This window comes from Tachysurus fulvidraco, chromosome 7 (assembly GCF_022655615.1).
Source record: "Tachysurus fulvidraco isolate hzauxx_2018 chromosome 7, HZAU_PFXX_2.0, whole genome shotgun sequence".
NCBI lineage: Eukaryota > Metazoa > Chordata > Actinopteri > Siluriformes > Bagridae > Tachysurus > Tachysurus fulvidraco.
The window spans coordinates 25,766,892-25,783,340 of record NC_062524.1 but is presented as its reverse complement, the minus strand read 5'-3'; the positions used below and the strand labels follow the sequence as shown (position 1 = coordinate 25,783,340).

The following is a 16,449-nucleotide window of genomic DNA, read 5'->3' as shown; positions in this document are numbered from 1 at the left end:
GTAGTCTAGATTTTTGTAGTGAGTATACTGTGATTTTTTTTCCCCCTCCCAGCCTCATACGCACCCATCCTAGAGCGACACCCCATAGGCACCATCACACTCACTAATGCATAAAATATGCATCTATATGTAATTGAGAGCATTATTAAAGACTGGTTATGTGTTATCAACATTCCAATTTATTATAAGCAACAAAAGACAGTCAGCTGATAAAACCTGTGCTCCAGGTCCCATATTCATATAACATTTAAGGCTAAATGTAGCTCTTAAAGGTAAAGTTCACCCAAAAATGAAAATTGTGTTATTTCCTCACCCTCAATTTGTTCCAAAACTGTATGCAGAAGTGTCATATCTCCCTGTTGTGAAAAATCTTAGTAAAAATAATTAAGGTATTATTCCTTACAATACTATAACCAAAGTAAAGTATTAAGCCTTGCAAAATATTACAATTGGTGTCATAGGACATATGTAGGCGATGATGTAGGCCAGATGTAAACAAGAAAAGATGTTTATTGTAATCATAAACTTAGTAAAAGTGACTCAGTGCTGTTAGGCCTAGTCAGTCTGAGCTCTCTGGTCAACAATGTGTGAGGAAGTGAAAATCAAGAGTTCAGCTCAACTCAATATTCTGCATTAAAGCCTTTTTCAGTATATCTGCAACACATTGGTCATTTTTGTGGTCTATTGCAAGTCTTAAAATAAATTAAACAGGAAACAGCAACACAACTGGTCATGTCAGACAGCCTTCAATCAGCCACTCTGATTGTAGTTTTAGACATCAAATACCAGTTGGTACAAGTGCTTTTATAATTACTGATAACTACAGCAGTAAAAGATCAGGATTACTATAAAGAGAAGAATGGAGATGAGTGAGGAGATTTATCAAAATGTAGAAGTTGAATCAAATAATAGAGGTGATTCCTGTGACAGTGAGCATTCATATGAAGATGTTAATGTGAATAAGAACAATTTGCAGACCAAAAGGGCCAGAAGCTTCAAACAATCTGAGAGCTCAGGTAAAATACACTCACACTCAAAATTATTTGTATACATACTGATGTACTTAATTTTAATTACTTGTGTAAGATTTAACCACCCAAAAGTATCAAATATCTGTAAAAATTTTACTAAATGGCTATTTAAGTTTTGAAAAAATGTTTTTTTTGAAAGCAACAATGAGGAACACATACACAGGCAATCCCTTATCAATAATGTAACTGATTGCTTCTGTTATTGTTTTTGATTTTGATGTGTAAAATAGTTACCGCTAGCATGACCAGGTGCATCTTTAATTCTCCACCTTTTTTTTTTGCATTTAATGCAAAACATTTCTGTTTAAAGTCTTGAACTATTTACATTTGTTATGAGTGTGTGTATATGAGTGAGTATGTGCATACCCGTGTGCAAGTGTGTGTGTTTGTGTGTGTGTGTGTGTGTGTGAGAGAGAGAGAGAGAGAGAGAGAGAGAGAGAGAGAGAGACTGGGGGGTGGGTGAGTGAGTGTGAAAGTAGAGTGAGAGTATAGGTGCAATGATGAACTTAAAATAGATTCTTTATCAGTTCCACATTAGAAAATCTTGTGCTGTGTAATGTCCATCCCTTTATTTCTGATGAAATAATTGTCATACAGCTTTCTAGGGAAAAGTGCCTGAAATCAACATCTAGTGCTTTGTAGGAGTACGTTTGTTACATTTTTTTTACATAATGTATGGAAGAACTAAATGCTTTGAATACAGCATTACTGTATCTTCTGTTTTAAATGCATTTAAAAAAGGGCATCTTGTCTGTATCTGTAATGAGAGTCAGTTACTGAGCACCCAGGACAAGACACAGCTGAGCCTGCTAGGGCTATTTTCCCTGCAGCTAGAGGTTGGATGGCTGCTGAAGGCCCTGGATTTGCTGCTGCATCAGAGGCTATGGAGAGTGACTCCAAGTGCAGTCTGCAATCCAGACTGGTCTATTTGTCTAAACTTGCTCTGGTGAGGCCCTGCTTAACTGATCTGGCCTTAGGATGCTCGGCTTGGCTGAACTGGACAGGGAGAGGTCCTGTTTAGCTGTTCCAGGCCAGTAAATTTCCTTTTCAGCTGCCAAAAGCAGAGTGACTTCTGGAGTGATGCTGGAGTTAAATGTGATTAGCAAAGGCAGGCACAGGTGCAGAGCCATCACTTACAAACACCAGTCAGTACACCAATGTAGATAGTGGAGACGTGGCTATGGAAAATCACTATCTCCCCAAATCTAAAGTATTGGCACTTATCTACTCAACTCTAATAGTGTCTGTCTGTCTGTCTGTCTGTCTGTCTGTCTGTCCAATCTATCTATCTATCTATCTATCTATCTATCTATCTATCTATCTATCTATCTATCTATCTATCTATCTATCTATCTATCCATCCATCCATCCATCCATCCATCCATCCATCCATCCATCAGCATTGGCCCCTCAATCTGTCTTTCCAGTTCTAGAAATATTGCCACATATTTATGCTTTAAATCTGAGAAGGTTCTTTACAACGGAGGTGGAATAAGGCGAAAACACAAATTAAAGTATTTTGTCAACAGTTCATTCAAAATCACATCATAAGTGACATTGTTAAATCTCTGAAAGGTCTGGGGATAGGGATAATGAAACTCCATCATTTGGAGGCCACAATAATCTCATTTTTCTCATTCTCATCTATTTTTTTTAAATAAGGAAAAACCTTTTGACTGGGATGGTGTTGGAAGCCTTTTGTTTCAATACAGGTTTTATCGCCATTATCTGAATGGAACTGAAGTTCTATGTGGTTTATGTGCCCTTTTGAGAGTATACAGAGGTATCAGATAAGGATGTGTTGTGTAGTGATTGAACCTCTTATATAAACTGAGAAGTCAGCTTTGTTGTTTGAATATACCACAATCCAATGTTCTCTTTGTCTCCCAGCATATGCAGATGACCTGGTGGTAATGGTAGGGCATCACAGACAAACAAATATTTTAATTGATATTTTAAAAGATGATATTTTTATCATCTGCTAAGGTCAACTGGGCCAAAAGTTAAGCCATTTTAGCTGGACAGTGGGGATGGACAGCCTTCACTACCAGGAGGTCTGGTGTGTTATCAAACACTTGGGTTAAATATAGATACAATAAGTTAAAATAAACATAGGATTGCAGATATGAAAGACACAGTTGTAGCTTTAAACATATTTACAACAATATTTACATCGCAGTATACATGTGCAAAGTGGCAGTAGATAATGACTATGAAGAACCTTCCGAATCTAGAATATAACCAGTGTCTAACCAGTAACTTCACTCGCTAAGTGCCTCCTTAATTGAAAGGAGTTTCTGGTTTCCCATGTCATAATTTGCCTCTGCCTGGGTCAGTTTACAGGAAAAAATGTCACATCGGTGGAGCTTCCCTGGACTACCATCTTTGAGACTACACGGCCCCTATCCCGCAACAGGAGGCGTCTACCTCGACAACAAATGGGAGATCGGGGTCAGGGTTATGTAAAATAGGTGAGGTTGTGAAACGTTGTATGAGCCACTTATAGAGACCACTGGTGAGGTGTGGCCCTGATGAAGCTAGCTTCCAGAGCGTCCTCAATGCACTCTTCCATCGCCTTGGCTTCTGGTAGCCATTACAGTCAAATTCGGTCTTGTGTGGGGTGGTGTTGGGCAGGAGCTCTATGGGGCAGTCCCATGGGCGATAAGGGGATAGCTGGGTTTCACCTTCCTTTTCACGTTTCATGAAGGCCTCCTTGAGGCACTGGTACTCCCAGTTTTGGGCTCGATTAAGAAGTTTATTTTGACAATGTAGTTCAAATTGATTTTGGACAAATTGGTCAAATTGGACAATAAAGAGGGTCACTAAATAACTCATTATATGTGTGTTTTTTCTGTTTTAAATATGTTTCTTTTTTATTCTTCTGTTATGGATTTGTAAGTATTATGAAAAAACACAGCTCTGTGTCAATTCTCCATTAGGAGGAGAGACTACAAGAAGCCAATGTTACAGACTGACTGCAGTGTGTTTGCTGGTGCTGTGTGTTCTTCTGATGACTGCAATCACAATTCTGTGGATCAAATTCAACACACTTGATGCTGAAATCAACACCCTGAATAAAGAGAGAGATCTGTTCCAGACCAGAAACAACACCCTGACTAAAGAGAGAGACCAGTTACAGACCAGTTACAACACCCTGACTAAAGAGAGAGACCAGTTACAGACCAGTTACAACACCCTGACTAAAGAGAGAGACCAGTTACAGACCAGTTACAACACCCTGACTAAAGATAGAGACCAGTTACAGACCAGTTACAACACCCTGACTAAAGAGAGAGACCAGTTACAGACCAGTTACAACACCCTGACTAATGAGAGAAATAACTTACAGAGAGATAAAAATGAGCTCCAGAGGTTTTCTAAACTGGGTAAGCAATGTTTACCATACAGTAACTTAATAATTTAGTTAAGCAATACTTTTATTCCACATGTGTCTAAAAGCAGAGTGTGATGGGCATTGATGGGTTTTATGTTGTTTTTTCTATGTAATTTAATCTAATTTTACAATTTAATCTGATTTCACACCATCTCAATACTCTGTAATGAGGCGGAAGTGAAATCAAAAGTCTTGGAATGTTGATAAAAAAATAAACTATTAGCTGCTAACAAACAATCACGCTGGATACATGTAATAATATGAAGCAAATGTGTATGGAAACTGGTTAGTATTCTCCTACTGTGTGAACCTGTGTGAATGTCAGGTTTTAATAAGCTAGGCCTGAGGTCTTTTATAATTTCACTGACTGTTTTATTTTTAATGTTGAAATTCTCTGGATCCAGAATGGATATATTTCAGCACCAGTGTTTACTACATCTCTAATGTAGCTAAGAGCTGGCCTGAGAGCAGACAGGACTGCAGTGAGAGAGGAGCAGGCCTGGTGATCATAAACAACAGAGAGGAACAGGTGAGTGAGAGAGTGAGAGAGTGAGTGAGAGAGAGAGAGAGAGAGAGAGAGAGAGAGAGAGAGAGAGAGAGAGAGAGAGACTCTTATTTATTCTAATATTTTATTCCAACCCTGACAGGAGTTCCTCAGTAAAATGCGGTGCAGCAGAAAAGCCTGGATTGGTCTAAATGACAGAGACTCTGAGGGAGTGTGGAAGTGGCCGGATGATACACCACTGACCACTGGGTAAGAAATCACTGAACTGAAATGTTCCCATGGTGATGAGTTACTGACTGACTGAAATAAAACACACCAGATCCTTTGATTCTCTCCTTCAGCTACTGGGGACGTGGTGAACCTAACAAATATAGTGGAGATGAGGACTGTGTTATCACAGGTGAAATGTCTGATTCTATCTGGACCTGGGCTGATTATCCCTGTCATCATAAGTTTATTTGGATCTGTGAGAAGACAATCTTTAACTAACGAAAAGCATTCAACTGAATTTACATCGTTACATTATTGTGTCTGAAAAATCCTCAGCATCATAATGTTGCCTGGTTTTCTATTTTTCATTCAGCAGCGACATGGAAGCATGAATGTGGTTTAATGTGATCAATCGTTTTGTTCTGTGATGACAAAGTGACTTGGTTCACTCAATGTTATATTCTCCCTTCTGTTGGCTTTCTTCTCTGTCCTTTATTTTGTTATTATTTGTATACATGCTACGAGATCGAAGAAAAAGAAACAGAAAAAGAATAAAGTGTCAGTGAACAACAATTCATTTGTCTCTGCTTGGTTAGTGGCTGCCTTTTATCTACGAACAGCATTTTTTTCATATGTAAAAAAAGGCTCAACATTTCATCTAATCCAGACCATCAAATACAATTTCAGTGACAGTGGAGGGAAAATAGAAGGATGAATGATATAACTAGGTTGATAACAATAATTAAAATTGCTATCAATACAATATTATTAGATCAACATGAGACTAATATTTACTTGAATAATTAACATTTCGGTTCTGACGTGAGAGCTAAGCACAATAATTCATGTTTAATTAGCACCTAATCAACATTTTTCTTGAAAGCCAGACTTACTTAACAGATCCATCTGGACAGGTAAGTTCTTACTATTAGATAAATACTGCAGTGATTAATATGTTTCAGATTTCAACAAGTTATTTATCCCTAACTGATGCACTGAGTTGATTCAGGCTTCAGTTTGCTAGAGAACATAACAATTGGACTGTGGAGCAATGAGGCAAAGATCTAGGGTTGGTCAGGTCCAGGTTCAGCAACATTATAAAAATACAATAGGAAATAGAGTTTGAACATAACTGTCATGAACGCGGAATAAAAATGGACCCAAACGCAGGATAGCAAAATAAACGAGGTTTAATAACAAAAGGACACGAAACAAGACACAGACTAGAGACAGGACAAGACAATGGTAGATTCCGTGCTGCACAAGGCAACGCAACACAGATAAATAGACAAGGTGATGACAAGGAAGAATGGGAAACAAGTGTGTATTAACGGGAGGAGCGAACAAAGGCGGGGCAGACACGTGACGAAGAACATAAACAAATGCACGTTGCCAAAGTCCGGGCTGAGTCCTGACAGTACAAACCCCCTCTGAGAAGTGCAGCTCCTGAAGCGCCAAATCCCGACAAGTTCCAGGAGGGGGGCGAGGCACACGGCAAGGTAGATGGGGGGAGCAAGGCACACGGCGAGGCAGGTGGGGGGAGCAAGGCACACGGCAGCATAGCCAGAAAGGGCCGAGCTACGTCCACAGCCGAGCTGAAGGGCCGAGTGACGTCCACAGCCGAGCTGAAGGGCCGAGCGATGTCCACAGCCGAGCTGAAGGGCCGAGCGATGTCCACAGCCGAGCTGAAGGGCCGAGCGCACCCCCCCTACACAAGTCCAAAACACCGGGGGGGGGAGAGTCCTCCACAGAACAGAAAAAATCCCCAGAAAAATCAAAGGTGAAACGACGGCCCCCAATGACGGTGTGGGGCGATGTCACAGGACTCCAAAAAAACAAAACAAAACTCAGGTTGGTGACATGGCCCGCAACCAGGAAGTGAGGCGGCGCCCCCCGCGGAGAAACCAGATGCGGATCGGCGTCCCTCACTGAAAAAATGCGGACCGATGTCACCAAAACTACGAAGTACAGGGGAAAAAAAATTAAAAATCCTAAAAAATCCAATAGGAAAAAAGAAAATGCTCCCAATTGTTCAGTCGAGGCTAAAGCTATCCTACTGGGTCCTGGGGCGGCGGAATCTTCTGTCATGAACGCGGGATAAAAACGGACCCAAACGCAGGATAGCAAAATAAACGGGGTTTAATAACAAAAGGACACGAAACACGACACAGACTAGAGACAGGACAAGACAACAGTACATTCCGTGCTGCACAAGGCAACGTGGCACAGATAAATAGACAAGGTGATGGCAATGGGAAACAGGTGTGTAGAAACGGGAGGAGCGGACAAATGCGGGGCAGACACGTGACGGACAACATAAACAAGTGCACATGGCCAAAGTCCAGGCTGAGTCCTGACAACAACACCCATACACCCAGTCACTTAGGCAGTGTTTCTTCAGGCAGACACTCTGAAAGTTTTACGATTATATATTGATTGCAAGAACTGATAACTACAGCAGTGAAAGATCATGCTTACTGTAAAGAAAAATGGAGTAGATTGAGGAGATTTATGCAGATGTAGAGGTTGTTGCAGACAACAGAATTGATTCCAAGCATTTATATGAAGATGTTTATGTGAATACGGACAATTTACAGACCCAGACAGAAGCTTCAAGCCACCTAAGAGCTCAGGTAAAGAATAAATATGGATAAAAATAAAAAATATATACAATTAAAGTTTAAAATGAATTTGAAACTAGATTTGTAAATTTCGTCATGACAAACTTTGATGTTGGCTGAGTGTTGAGCATCATCGAAATACCTGTGACGCAAAATCACATGTTGATTTTGTGGTAATTTTGTAATTCTGGGGGTGGGGCTGCAGGTGACATCACTTGATGTCATCCAAATACCCCTGAGGAAGTTCCCCTCCTTGTTATTCATTGTTATTCCCCTCATTGAGTGTTTTGATATGTCACATGTCAGTGTCGCAGATGGGGCTGCGGGACAACCGAAAAGCCAATTTAAAACTTTGTTCAGAGTATCCCCTAAAGGAGCTGGCAGAATTTGGTGTAGATAGTTTGAAAGCTTTCAGAGTTATCAACCTCCAAAGTTTTGAATGGGATTGTATGTAAAAAAAAAAAAAAAAAACAAGACCCGATACTGGAAGTACCGGAACACAGATCGCTTAGAAAATTAAATGAAATGAGGAATCGAAAAGAAAAAGTCTATAATTTGTCTTTAATTAAGGAGGGGAACACTTCCCAAGCACACACGGAGCAGTAGTGTGGTTCTCAGGGCAACAGACATGGGTCTTCAAAAATGTATGCTGAGAGTGGCAGTGAGGAAGAATCCAAGTCATATATAGCTCAAGGTCTGTGTGTGTCAGGAGCTTGACCACCAGAGGGCGGGCTGGCAGGTGTTTCCTCATCGCATTTCCATGTTTCTGTATTATGTCATGTCATGTCATGTCATGTCATGTCATGTCATGTCAGGTTAACCGTGCCGTGTGTGTCTCGTGTTTTGTTTACGTTTTGGTTATAGTCCAGTGTGTTCTATAAAACTGTGTTTTCCCTACATTCTTGCATTTAGGAATTGCACTAATTGCCATAGTGGACAGTAGAGCTGACGACGGTGGCGTGGTTCTATAAAAGAAAAGAGTAGGAATAAACATATATGTGGTGACAAATAAGGCTCTAACAAACACTATGCACTTATGCATTTCACATAAGCATAACCGACGGGCTACTTAAGGCATACATCAGTTATGCAGCTCAGACACTGAATGCACTAATCAGATATAACCAGTGGTGTAGTCTAGATTTTTGTAGTGAGCATACTGTGATTTTTTTCCCCCTCCCAGCCTCATACGCACCCATCCTAGAGCGACACCCCATAGGCAAACATCAGTTATGCAGCTCAGACACCGAATGCACTAATCAGATATAACTCAGATAGGCATCAACTCACAGCTTACTGCTAGTAAAAACACACACAAAGCTTAGAATTAGTACTATCACTCGGAGTAAACAGTAACAGCAATTGCCTGCTAAACATGATCAGGACTTGAAGAACAGCTACTATAACTGTCAGGAAATGTTTAGTACCACTCACAATTAGTCATGCACACACCACTTCACATGATTTAAAGGCCAACAGTCACAGCTCAGAGCATTTTTTCTCTCTCAAGATGCTACTTTCGTGTTGGCTGCTTCTGGCTGGTGACTGACATGCACGATAAGCCCCACCTCTCCAACAAGTGTAGCTCTCATAATTTCATGACAATGTAGGGAGATATGCATTAAAGCCTTTTTCAGTATGTCTGTAACACATTGGTCATTTTTGTGGTCTATTGCAAGTCTTAAAATAAATTAAACAGGAAACTGCAACACAACTGGTCATGTCAGACAGCCTTCAATCAGCCACTCTGATTGTAGTTTTAGACATCATATACCGGTTGGTACAAGTGCTTTTATAATTACTGATAACTACAGCAGTAAAAGATCAGGATTTCTGTAAAGAGAAGAATGGAGATGAGTGAGGAGATTTATCAAAATGTAGAAGTTGAATCAAATAATAGAGCTGATTCCTGTGACATTGAGCATTCATATGAAGATGTTAATGTGAATGAGAACAATTTGCAGACCAAAAGAGCCAGAAGCTTCAAACAATCTGAGAGCTCAGGTAAAATACACTCACACTCAAAATTATTTGTATACATACTGATGTACTTAATTTTAATTAGTTGTGTAAGATTTAACCACCCAAAAGTATCAAATATCTGTAAAAATTTTACTAAATGGCTATTTAAGTTTTTAAAAAATGTTTTCTGAAAGCAACAATGAGGAACACATACACAGGCAATCCCTTATCAATAATGAAACTGATTGCTTCTGTTATTGTTTTTGATTTTGATGTGTAAAATAGTTACCGCTAGCATGACCAGGTGTATCTTTAATTCTCTACCTTTTTTTTGCATTTAATGCAAAACATTTCTGTTTAAAGTCGTGAACTATTTACATTTGTTATGAGTGTGTGTATATGAGTGAGTATGTGCATACCCGTGTGTGTGTGTGTGTGTGTGTGTGTGTGTGTGTGTGTGTGTGTGTGTGTGTGTGTGTGAGAGAGAGAGAGAGAGAGAGAGAGAGAGAGAGAGAGAGAGAGCGAGAGAGACTGGGGGTGGGGGGTGGGTGAGTGAGTGTGAAAGTAGAGTGAGAGTATAGGTGCAATGATTAACTTAAAAGAGATTCTTCATCAGTTCCACATAAGAAAATCTTGTGCTGTGTAATGTCCCTCCCTTTATTTCTGATGAAATAGAGTTTGAAGTTTGGGCTTGAGATTCTTACTTCCCAATGACAGAAATACTCTCTGAGTAGCATCAAATGTGCTTCTCGTTGTCTTTGGGTAGTCTAAATTTAGGGCATAGAGCAAAGCAAAGAGAAGACATACAGCATGTGGCAAGTTTGGGACATCACCAACCACAATTTTTCCCTCGAGAATGATTGCCCTTAATGAGTCGAAATTGAGGGCATGTGGAGTTTGGGCAGGCATGTCTTCTGGTAAAACTGTGAGCAGGCCAACATCAGCTGCACTCAGGTCTACAATCACATCTGAATCCTAAACAGAGAAAAGTAACAAGTGGTAATTTCTCCATAACATGGAACAGTGTCCATGAAGCATAAGAAAGTGTGATCTTGTTTTAAAGGGAAAGTTGATTGTAAAATGTAAATTCTGGCATTAATTACCTTTATATTGTTTTACACAAGATACCAATTGTGATATCTTGAGCTTCCCTGCCCAGTTTTGGACATCATTTTCACTTTCAACATCCAGAAAGATAGTAAAGACATTGCTAAAACCGGCCATGTGATCATAGTTGTTCAAATGTAATCTTGAAGTCACAGGAATACGTTGCTTGCAGAAAAACAAACTTTATTCAACAATTTATCCTTTTCCGTGTTAGCCTCCACTGTTAGTATTATTGTCACTTCATCAAACTACATTTGAATGACTTTTCTGCACATTGAAAGTGATCGCTGAGATGCTGGCTACGTCAAAGGACAAATAACTACTGTGTGCTCTTCATCTGATCTATATTCTAATGGACCCTAATACACAATTTAGCATTAGCACAAATAACAAAGAAGTAAACACCAACATATACTTACAAAGCATGTCCTGTAAAATTCCACAGAATCATCCCCCAGGAGGATTGGAAGGCCATGAAGTACTCTAGTGTGCACACAAGTTACATCAGATGACTATGAAAAACAGAGAATGAGGTTAACGATCATACACAGACTATACAATAAAGACAACTACATTTTCTTTATCATTGCACTTTCATATTATTCCTCAAATGAGTACGCAAATCGGCAAAATAATTAGATTCACTGCATAGCTCCACTAAATCACAAACATGGCATTTGTAACATACTACACCATTACTAGACCTCCCTGATAACACACTTCTTTGTGGGGGATGGATTTTTGAAAGATGTACTTTCAGTGCATTGAATGACTTAAATGTACATGGGCAATCTGAGTGGAGGCATGGTATTGGAACAATTTGAGTATGGATTATGCGATAGTGCTTAAGAAGTTGTGCCCTCTTTTCAGATGTAAAGAAGCAAATCATACAATTCCACTACATGGCAGAAGGCAATCAACAGGAAACTTAAATAAATAAATAAATAAATAAATAAACAAACAAACAAACAAACAAATAAATAAATAAATAAATAAATAAATAAATAAATAACTTAAGTTAAAGGCAACATAAAGGCAGAGTAACTTGCAATGAAGTTCACATGCTCATTTAGCATTACATTTTTACCAATAAAATGAATTAATCCACTTTAATAATACTATTGAAAAAATAAAATGATCATGCAAGTCATATGAAAAATGTTTGGTGAACTATTTCTTTAAAACTAAAACACGCAGATTTAATCGGTACTATTCAGTACCGACAGTTCTACTTTTGTATTTTCGCGCGGTGGTTACAGTTTGACGGTGTATTCAGTCAAAACTTGCGCCCTCGGTTTAAGACAGTTTTTTTTGTCTCCCATGTCCCGTTTTTTTTCTTCTCGATTTTTTTACCTCCTATATCCCGTTTCACCCTGTTCCTTCTTTCCTTCCTTCCTTTGACTTCAATTGGCGAAGTATCCTGTAATGAAGGCTGAGTAGAATCCGTGTACGGTAAAATGGAACACTTATAAAGAACAGGCAAACAATTCAAAACAGTAACACAAGGGGTAAATAATGAGGGAAGCAAAAGGTTCAGCAACAATTAAAACAGGCAAAATAACAAAAGAAAGGACTTAGAATGCAGAAAATTCTTATGATACTAGGATTTGAGTTCACTTCATGTATACAAATGTTATAACAGTATAGACTGTTCAGAAAGGTTAGTTTTACATGCTTGTACATTCCATAGTACCTCAGGGTATGAGTGAATTGGGGTGAATTAACAGATTTCAGATTTTAATATACAGTCCCTCACAAGCCTAACCAACACTTCAATGCAGACTTCCCCTTTTTAGGACTGATATTTTAAGACAGTACTTTTCTAGACTATTTCATTTAACAGAAAACAGATCAAGGCTTTCCTTAGTTTAAGGAATCATCAACTCAAAGCTCAGCATTACAACATAGAGCTACTGAGGCAGACAGAGCTACTGAGGCCAATCCAGGTGGTGCCATTTTCACAGAGCATTTATTCACAACTTGGTACACAAGTTGTCCGGTTCTGCCCGAATGTAGAGGGATCTGATTGGCCAGGGACAGGAGTCCATTAGAGGAAGAAAAAGATAGGGCAAAATAGATTGTTTTGGGCTCGATTAAGAAGTTTATTTTGAAAACGTAGTTCAAATTGATTTTGGACAAATTGGTCAAATTGGACAATAAAGTGGGTCACTAAATAACTCATTATATGTGTGTTTTTTCTGTTTTAAATATGTTTCTTTTTTATTCTTCTGTTGTGGATTTGTAAGTATTATGAAAAAACACAGCTCTGTGTCAATTCTCCATTAGGAGGAGAGACTACAAGAAGCCGATGTTACAGACTGACTGCAGTGTGTTTGCTGGTGCTGTGTGTTCTTCTGATGACTGCAATCACAATTCTGTGGATCAAATTCAACACACTTGATGCTGAAATCAACACCCTGAATAAAGAGAGAGATCTGTTCCAGACCAGAAACAACACCCTGACTAAAGAGAGAGACCAGTTAGAGACCAGTTACAACATCCTGATTAAAGAGAGAGACCAGTTAGAGACCAGTTACAACACCCTGACTAAAGAGAGAGACCAGTTACAGACCAGTTACAACACCCTGACTAAAGAGAGAGACCAGTTACAGACCAGTTACAACACCCTGACTAAAGAGAGAGACCAGTTACAGACCAGTTACAACACCCTGACTAAAGAGAGAGACCAGTTACAGACCAGTTACAACACCCTGACTAAAGAGAGAGACCAGTTACAGACCAGTTACAACACCCTGACTAAAGAGAGAGACCAGTTACAGACCAGTTACAACACCCTGACTAAAGAGAGAGACCAGTTACAGACCAGTTACAACACCCTGACTAATGAGAGAAATAACTTACAGAGAGATAAAAATGAGCTCCAGAGGTTTTCTAAACTGGGTAAGCAATGTTTACCATACAGTAACTTAATAATTTAGTTAAGCAATACTTTTATTCCACATGTGTCTAAAAGCAGAGTGTGATGGGCATTGATGGGTTTTATGTTGTTTTTTCTATGTAATTTAATCTAATTTTACAATTTAATCTGATTTCACACCATCTCAATACTCTGTAATGAGGCGGAAGTGAAATCAAAAGTCTTGGAATGTTGATAAAAAATAAACTATTAGCTGCTAACAAACAATCACGCTGGATACATGTAATAATATGAAGCAAATGTGTATGGAAACTGGTTAGTATTCTCCTACTGTGTGAACCTGTGTGAATGTCAGGTTTTAATAAGCTAGGCCTGAGGTCTTTAATAATTTCACTGACTGCATATTATTTTTAATGTTGAAATTCTCTGGATCCAGAATGGATATATTTCAGCACCAGTGTTTACTACATCTCTAATGTAGCTAAGAGCTGGCCTGAGAGCAGACAGGACTGCAGTGAGAGAGGAGCAGGCCTGGTGATCATAAACAACAGAGAGGAACAGGTGAGTGAGTGAGAGTGTGAGTGAGTGTGAGAGAGAGAGAGAGAGAGAGAGAGAGAGAGAGAGAGAGAGAGAGAGAGAGAGAGAGAGAGAGAGAGACTTATTTATTCTAATATTTTATTCCAACCCTGACAGGAGTTCCTCAGTAAAATGCGGTGCAGCAGAAAAGCCTGGATTGGTCTAAATGACAGAGACTCTGAGGGAGTGTGGAAGTGGCCGGATGATACACCACTGACCACTGGGTAAGAAATCACTGAACTGAAATGTTCCTATGGTGATTAGTTACTGACTGACTGAAATAAAACACACCAGATCCTTTGATTCTCTCCTTCAGGTACTGGGGACGTGGTGAACCTAACAAATATAGTGGAGATGAGAACTGTGTTATCACAGGTGAAATGTCTGATTCTATCTGGACCTGGGCTGATTATCCCTGTCATCATAAGTTTATTTGGATCTGTGAGAAGACAATCTTTAACTAACGAAAAGCATTCAACTGAATTTACATTGTTACATTATTGTGTCTGAAAAATCCTCAGCATCATAATGTTGCCTGGTTTTCTATTTTTCATTCAGCAGCGACATGGAAGCATGAATGTGGTTTAATGTGATCAATCGTTTTGTTCTGTGATGACAAAGTGACTTGGTTCACTCAATGTTATATTCTCCCTTCTGTTGGCTTTCTTCTCTGTCCTTTATTCTGTTATTATTTGTATACATGCTACGAGATCACAGAAAAAGGAACAGAAAAAGAATAAAGTGTCAGTGAACAACAATTCATTTGTCTCTGCTTGGTTAGTGGCTGCCTTTTAACTACGAACAGCATTTTTTTTCATATGTAAAAAAAAGGCTCAACACTTCATCTAATCCAGACCATCAAATACAATTTCAGTGACAGTGGAGGGAAAATAGAAGGATGAATGATATAACTAGGTTTATAAAAATAATTAAAATTGTTATCAATACAATATTATTAGATCAACATGAGACTAATATTTACTTGAATAATTAACATTTCGGTTCTGACGTGAGAGCTAAGCACAATAATTCATGTTTAATTAGCACCTAATCAACACTTTTCTTGAAAGCCAGACTTACTTAACAGATCCATCTGGACAGGTAAGTTCTTACTATTAGTTAAATATTGTAGTGATTAATATGTTTCAGATTTCAACAAGTTATTTATCCCTAACTGATGCACTGAGTTGATTCAGGCTTCAGTTTGCTAGAGAACATAACAATTGGACTGTGGAGCAATGAGGCAAAGATCTAGGGTTGGTCAGGTCCAGGTTCAGCAACTTTATGTTCCCAAGAAATGAAGTCAGCTGACTACTTGAATTAACAAGTTTTTCCATCAATGGATTTTTTTTTACAATTGAGGAGTTAATGCAAAATTTACGCATTTTGTGTGTAATCACACAATCTCACCATGCCACATTGGGATTAATCCAGAGCATACTACAGCATCGGACATCGCCTTCGCTAATTTACACACCTCTACAATATTACTCTTATTAATCTTTGAATGACAAAGGCGTATATCGTTAGCTCCTATGTGGAAAAGTACCTTTGAGTACCTATGCTTGCCTAAGACCCTAAGATTAAGCAAAAAACCATGGGTCAATTTTTAATGAACTTTAATGAATAAAGTTAATGGGTAACTAGCATGGATTAGCTGTGGTCGTTAGCCAAGGACTGAAACAAACCAACGTAACCAGAAATATAATTTCGTAACATTCAATATCAGAAAACACATTCTTACTTGTGAAATGTAATCCCTTGCTGTCCAGTATTTAGATTTTGTTCATTTGAACATCCAAACGCAGCACAAATTGTCATGGATTTGAAGTACAAGACCCCTGTTCCAAGCTGGCGGCGGTTTTGACACATTTTTAGAACCCCACAGCAGGGGGAGTTCGGGTGGTTTGAACGAACCCCCCTCACTGCCAAAGGTCCAGAATTTAATTAGTTTTTTTTCATGTGATTATTGTCATCATTGTTTTAATCAATGCTTGTGACAAATATTCTGGGTTGCTGTTTCAAATTAATATGATACATTATTGTAGCTGGGCGTGTGTGTGTGTGTGTGTGTGTGTGTGTGTGTGTGTGTGTGTGTGTGTGTGTGTGTGTGTGTGTGTGTGTGTGTGTGTGTGTGTGTGTGTGTGTGTGCGCCGCGCGTGCAC

The 16,449-nt window shown here is 39.0% G+C and overlaps 2 protein-coding genes and 1 long non-coding RNA gene across 5 annotated transcripts; 2 read left to right on the top strand and 1 right to left on the bottom strand.

Annotated features, from left to right (window-relative positions):
• Positions 1-574: 574 nt before the first annotated feature.
• On the top strand, positions 575-5,699 carry LOC113650004 (C-type lectin domain family 4 member M-like). 2 transcript variants are annotated; one of them, XM_047815638.1, is made up of 5 exons: positions 575-1,016; positions 3,971-4,417; positions 4,875-4,954; positions 5,073-5,179; positions 5,272-5,699. In XM_047815638.1, the coding sequence occupies exons 1-5, from the start codon at positions 860-862 to the stop codon at positions 5,417-5,419; spliced, it is 939 nt and encodes a 312-aa protein (XP_047671594.1). In that variant the 5' UTR covers positions 575-859; the 3' UTR covers positions 5,420-5,699. The 2 variants fall into 2 exon arrangements, with proteins under 2 accessions (XP_047671594.1, XP_047671592.1); XM_047815636.1 differs by having other exon boundaries at positions 588-1,016; positions 4,830-4,954; positions 5,272-5,696.
• A 3,793-nt stretch (positions 5,700-9,492) lies between these two features.
• Positions 9,493-15,042, top strand: LOC125145076 (CD209 antigen-like). 2 transcript variants are annotated; one of them, XM_047815635.1, is made up of 5 exons: positions 9,493-9,765; positions 13,117-13,731; positions 14,190-14,269; positions 14,402-14,508; positions 14,601-15,042. In XM_047815635.1, exons 1-5 carry the CDS (start codon positions 9,609-9,611, stop codon positions 14,746-14,748), a joined length of 1,107 nt encoding a protein of 368 aa, XP_047671591.1. In that variant the 5' UTR covers positions 9,493-9,608; the 3' UTR covers positions 14,749-15,042. The 2 variants fall into 2 exon arrangements, with proteins under 2 accessions (XP_047671591.1, XP_047671590.1); XM_047815634.1 differs by having other exon boundaries at positions 9,505-9,765; positions 14,145-14,269.
• Positions 10,280-13,127, bottom strand: LOC125145077. The gene is made up of 3 exons (XR_007143393.1): positions 12,184-13,127; positions 11,250-11,342; positions 10,280-10,698 (listed from the first exon to the last, which is right to left on the bottom strand). It is a non-coding gene; the product is annotated as an uncharacterized LOC125145077 (long non-coding RNA).
• Positions 15,043-16,449: the final 1,407 nt, after the last annotated feature.

Coding starts and splice junctions, on each gene's coding strand:
- LOC113650004 (XM_047815636.1), top strand. CDS start 860: ATGGAGATGAGTGAGGAGATTTATCAAAATGTAGAAGTTGAATCAAAT. Junction 1,017..3,970: donor CAAACAATCTGAGAGCTCAG/GTAAAATACACT, acceptor ATTCTCCATTAG/GAGGAGAGACTACAAGAAGC. Junction 4,955..5,072: donor TAAACAACAGAGAGGAACAG/GTGAGTGAGAGA, acceptor CAACCCTGACAG/GAGTTCCTCAGTAAAATGCG.
- LOC125145076 (XM_047815634.1), top strand. CDS start 9,609: ATGGAGATGAGTGAGGAGATTTATCAAAATGTAGAAGTTGAATCAAAT. Junction 9,766..13,116: donor CAAACAATCTGAGAGCTCAG/GTAAAATACACT, acceptor ATTCTCCATTAG/GAGGAGAGACTACAAGAAGC. Junction 13,732..14,144: donor CCAGAGGTTTTCTAAACTGG/GTAAGCAATGTT, acceptor CTCTGGATCCAG/AATGGATATATTTCAGCACC.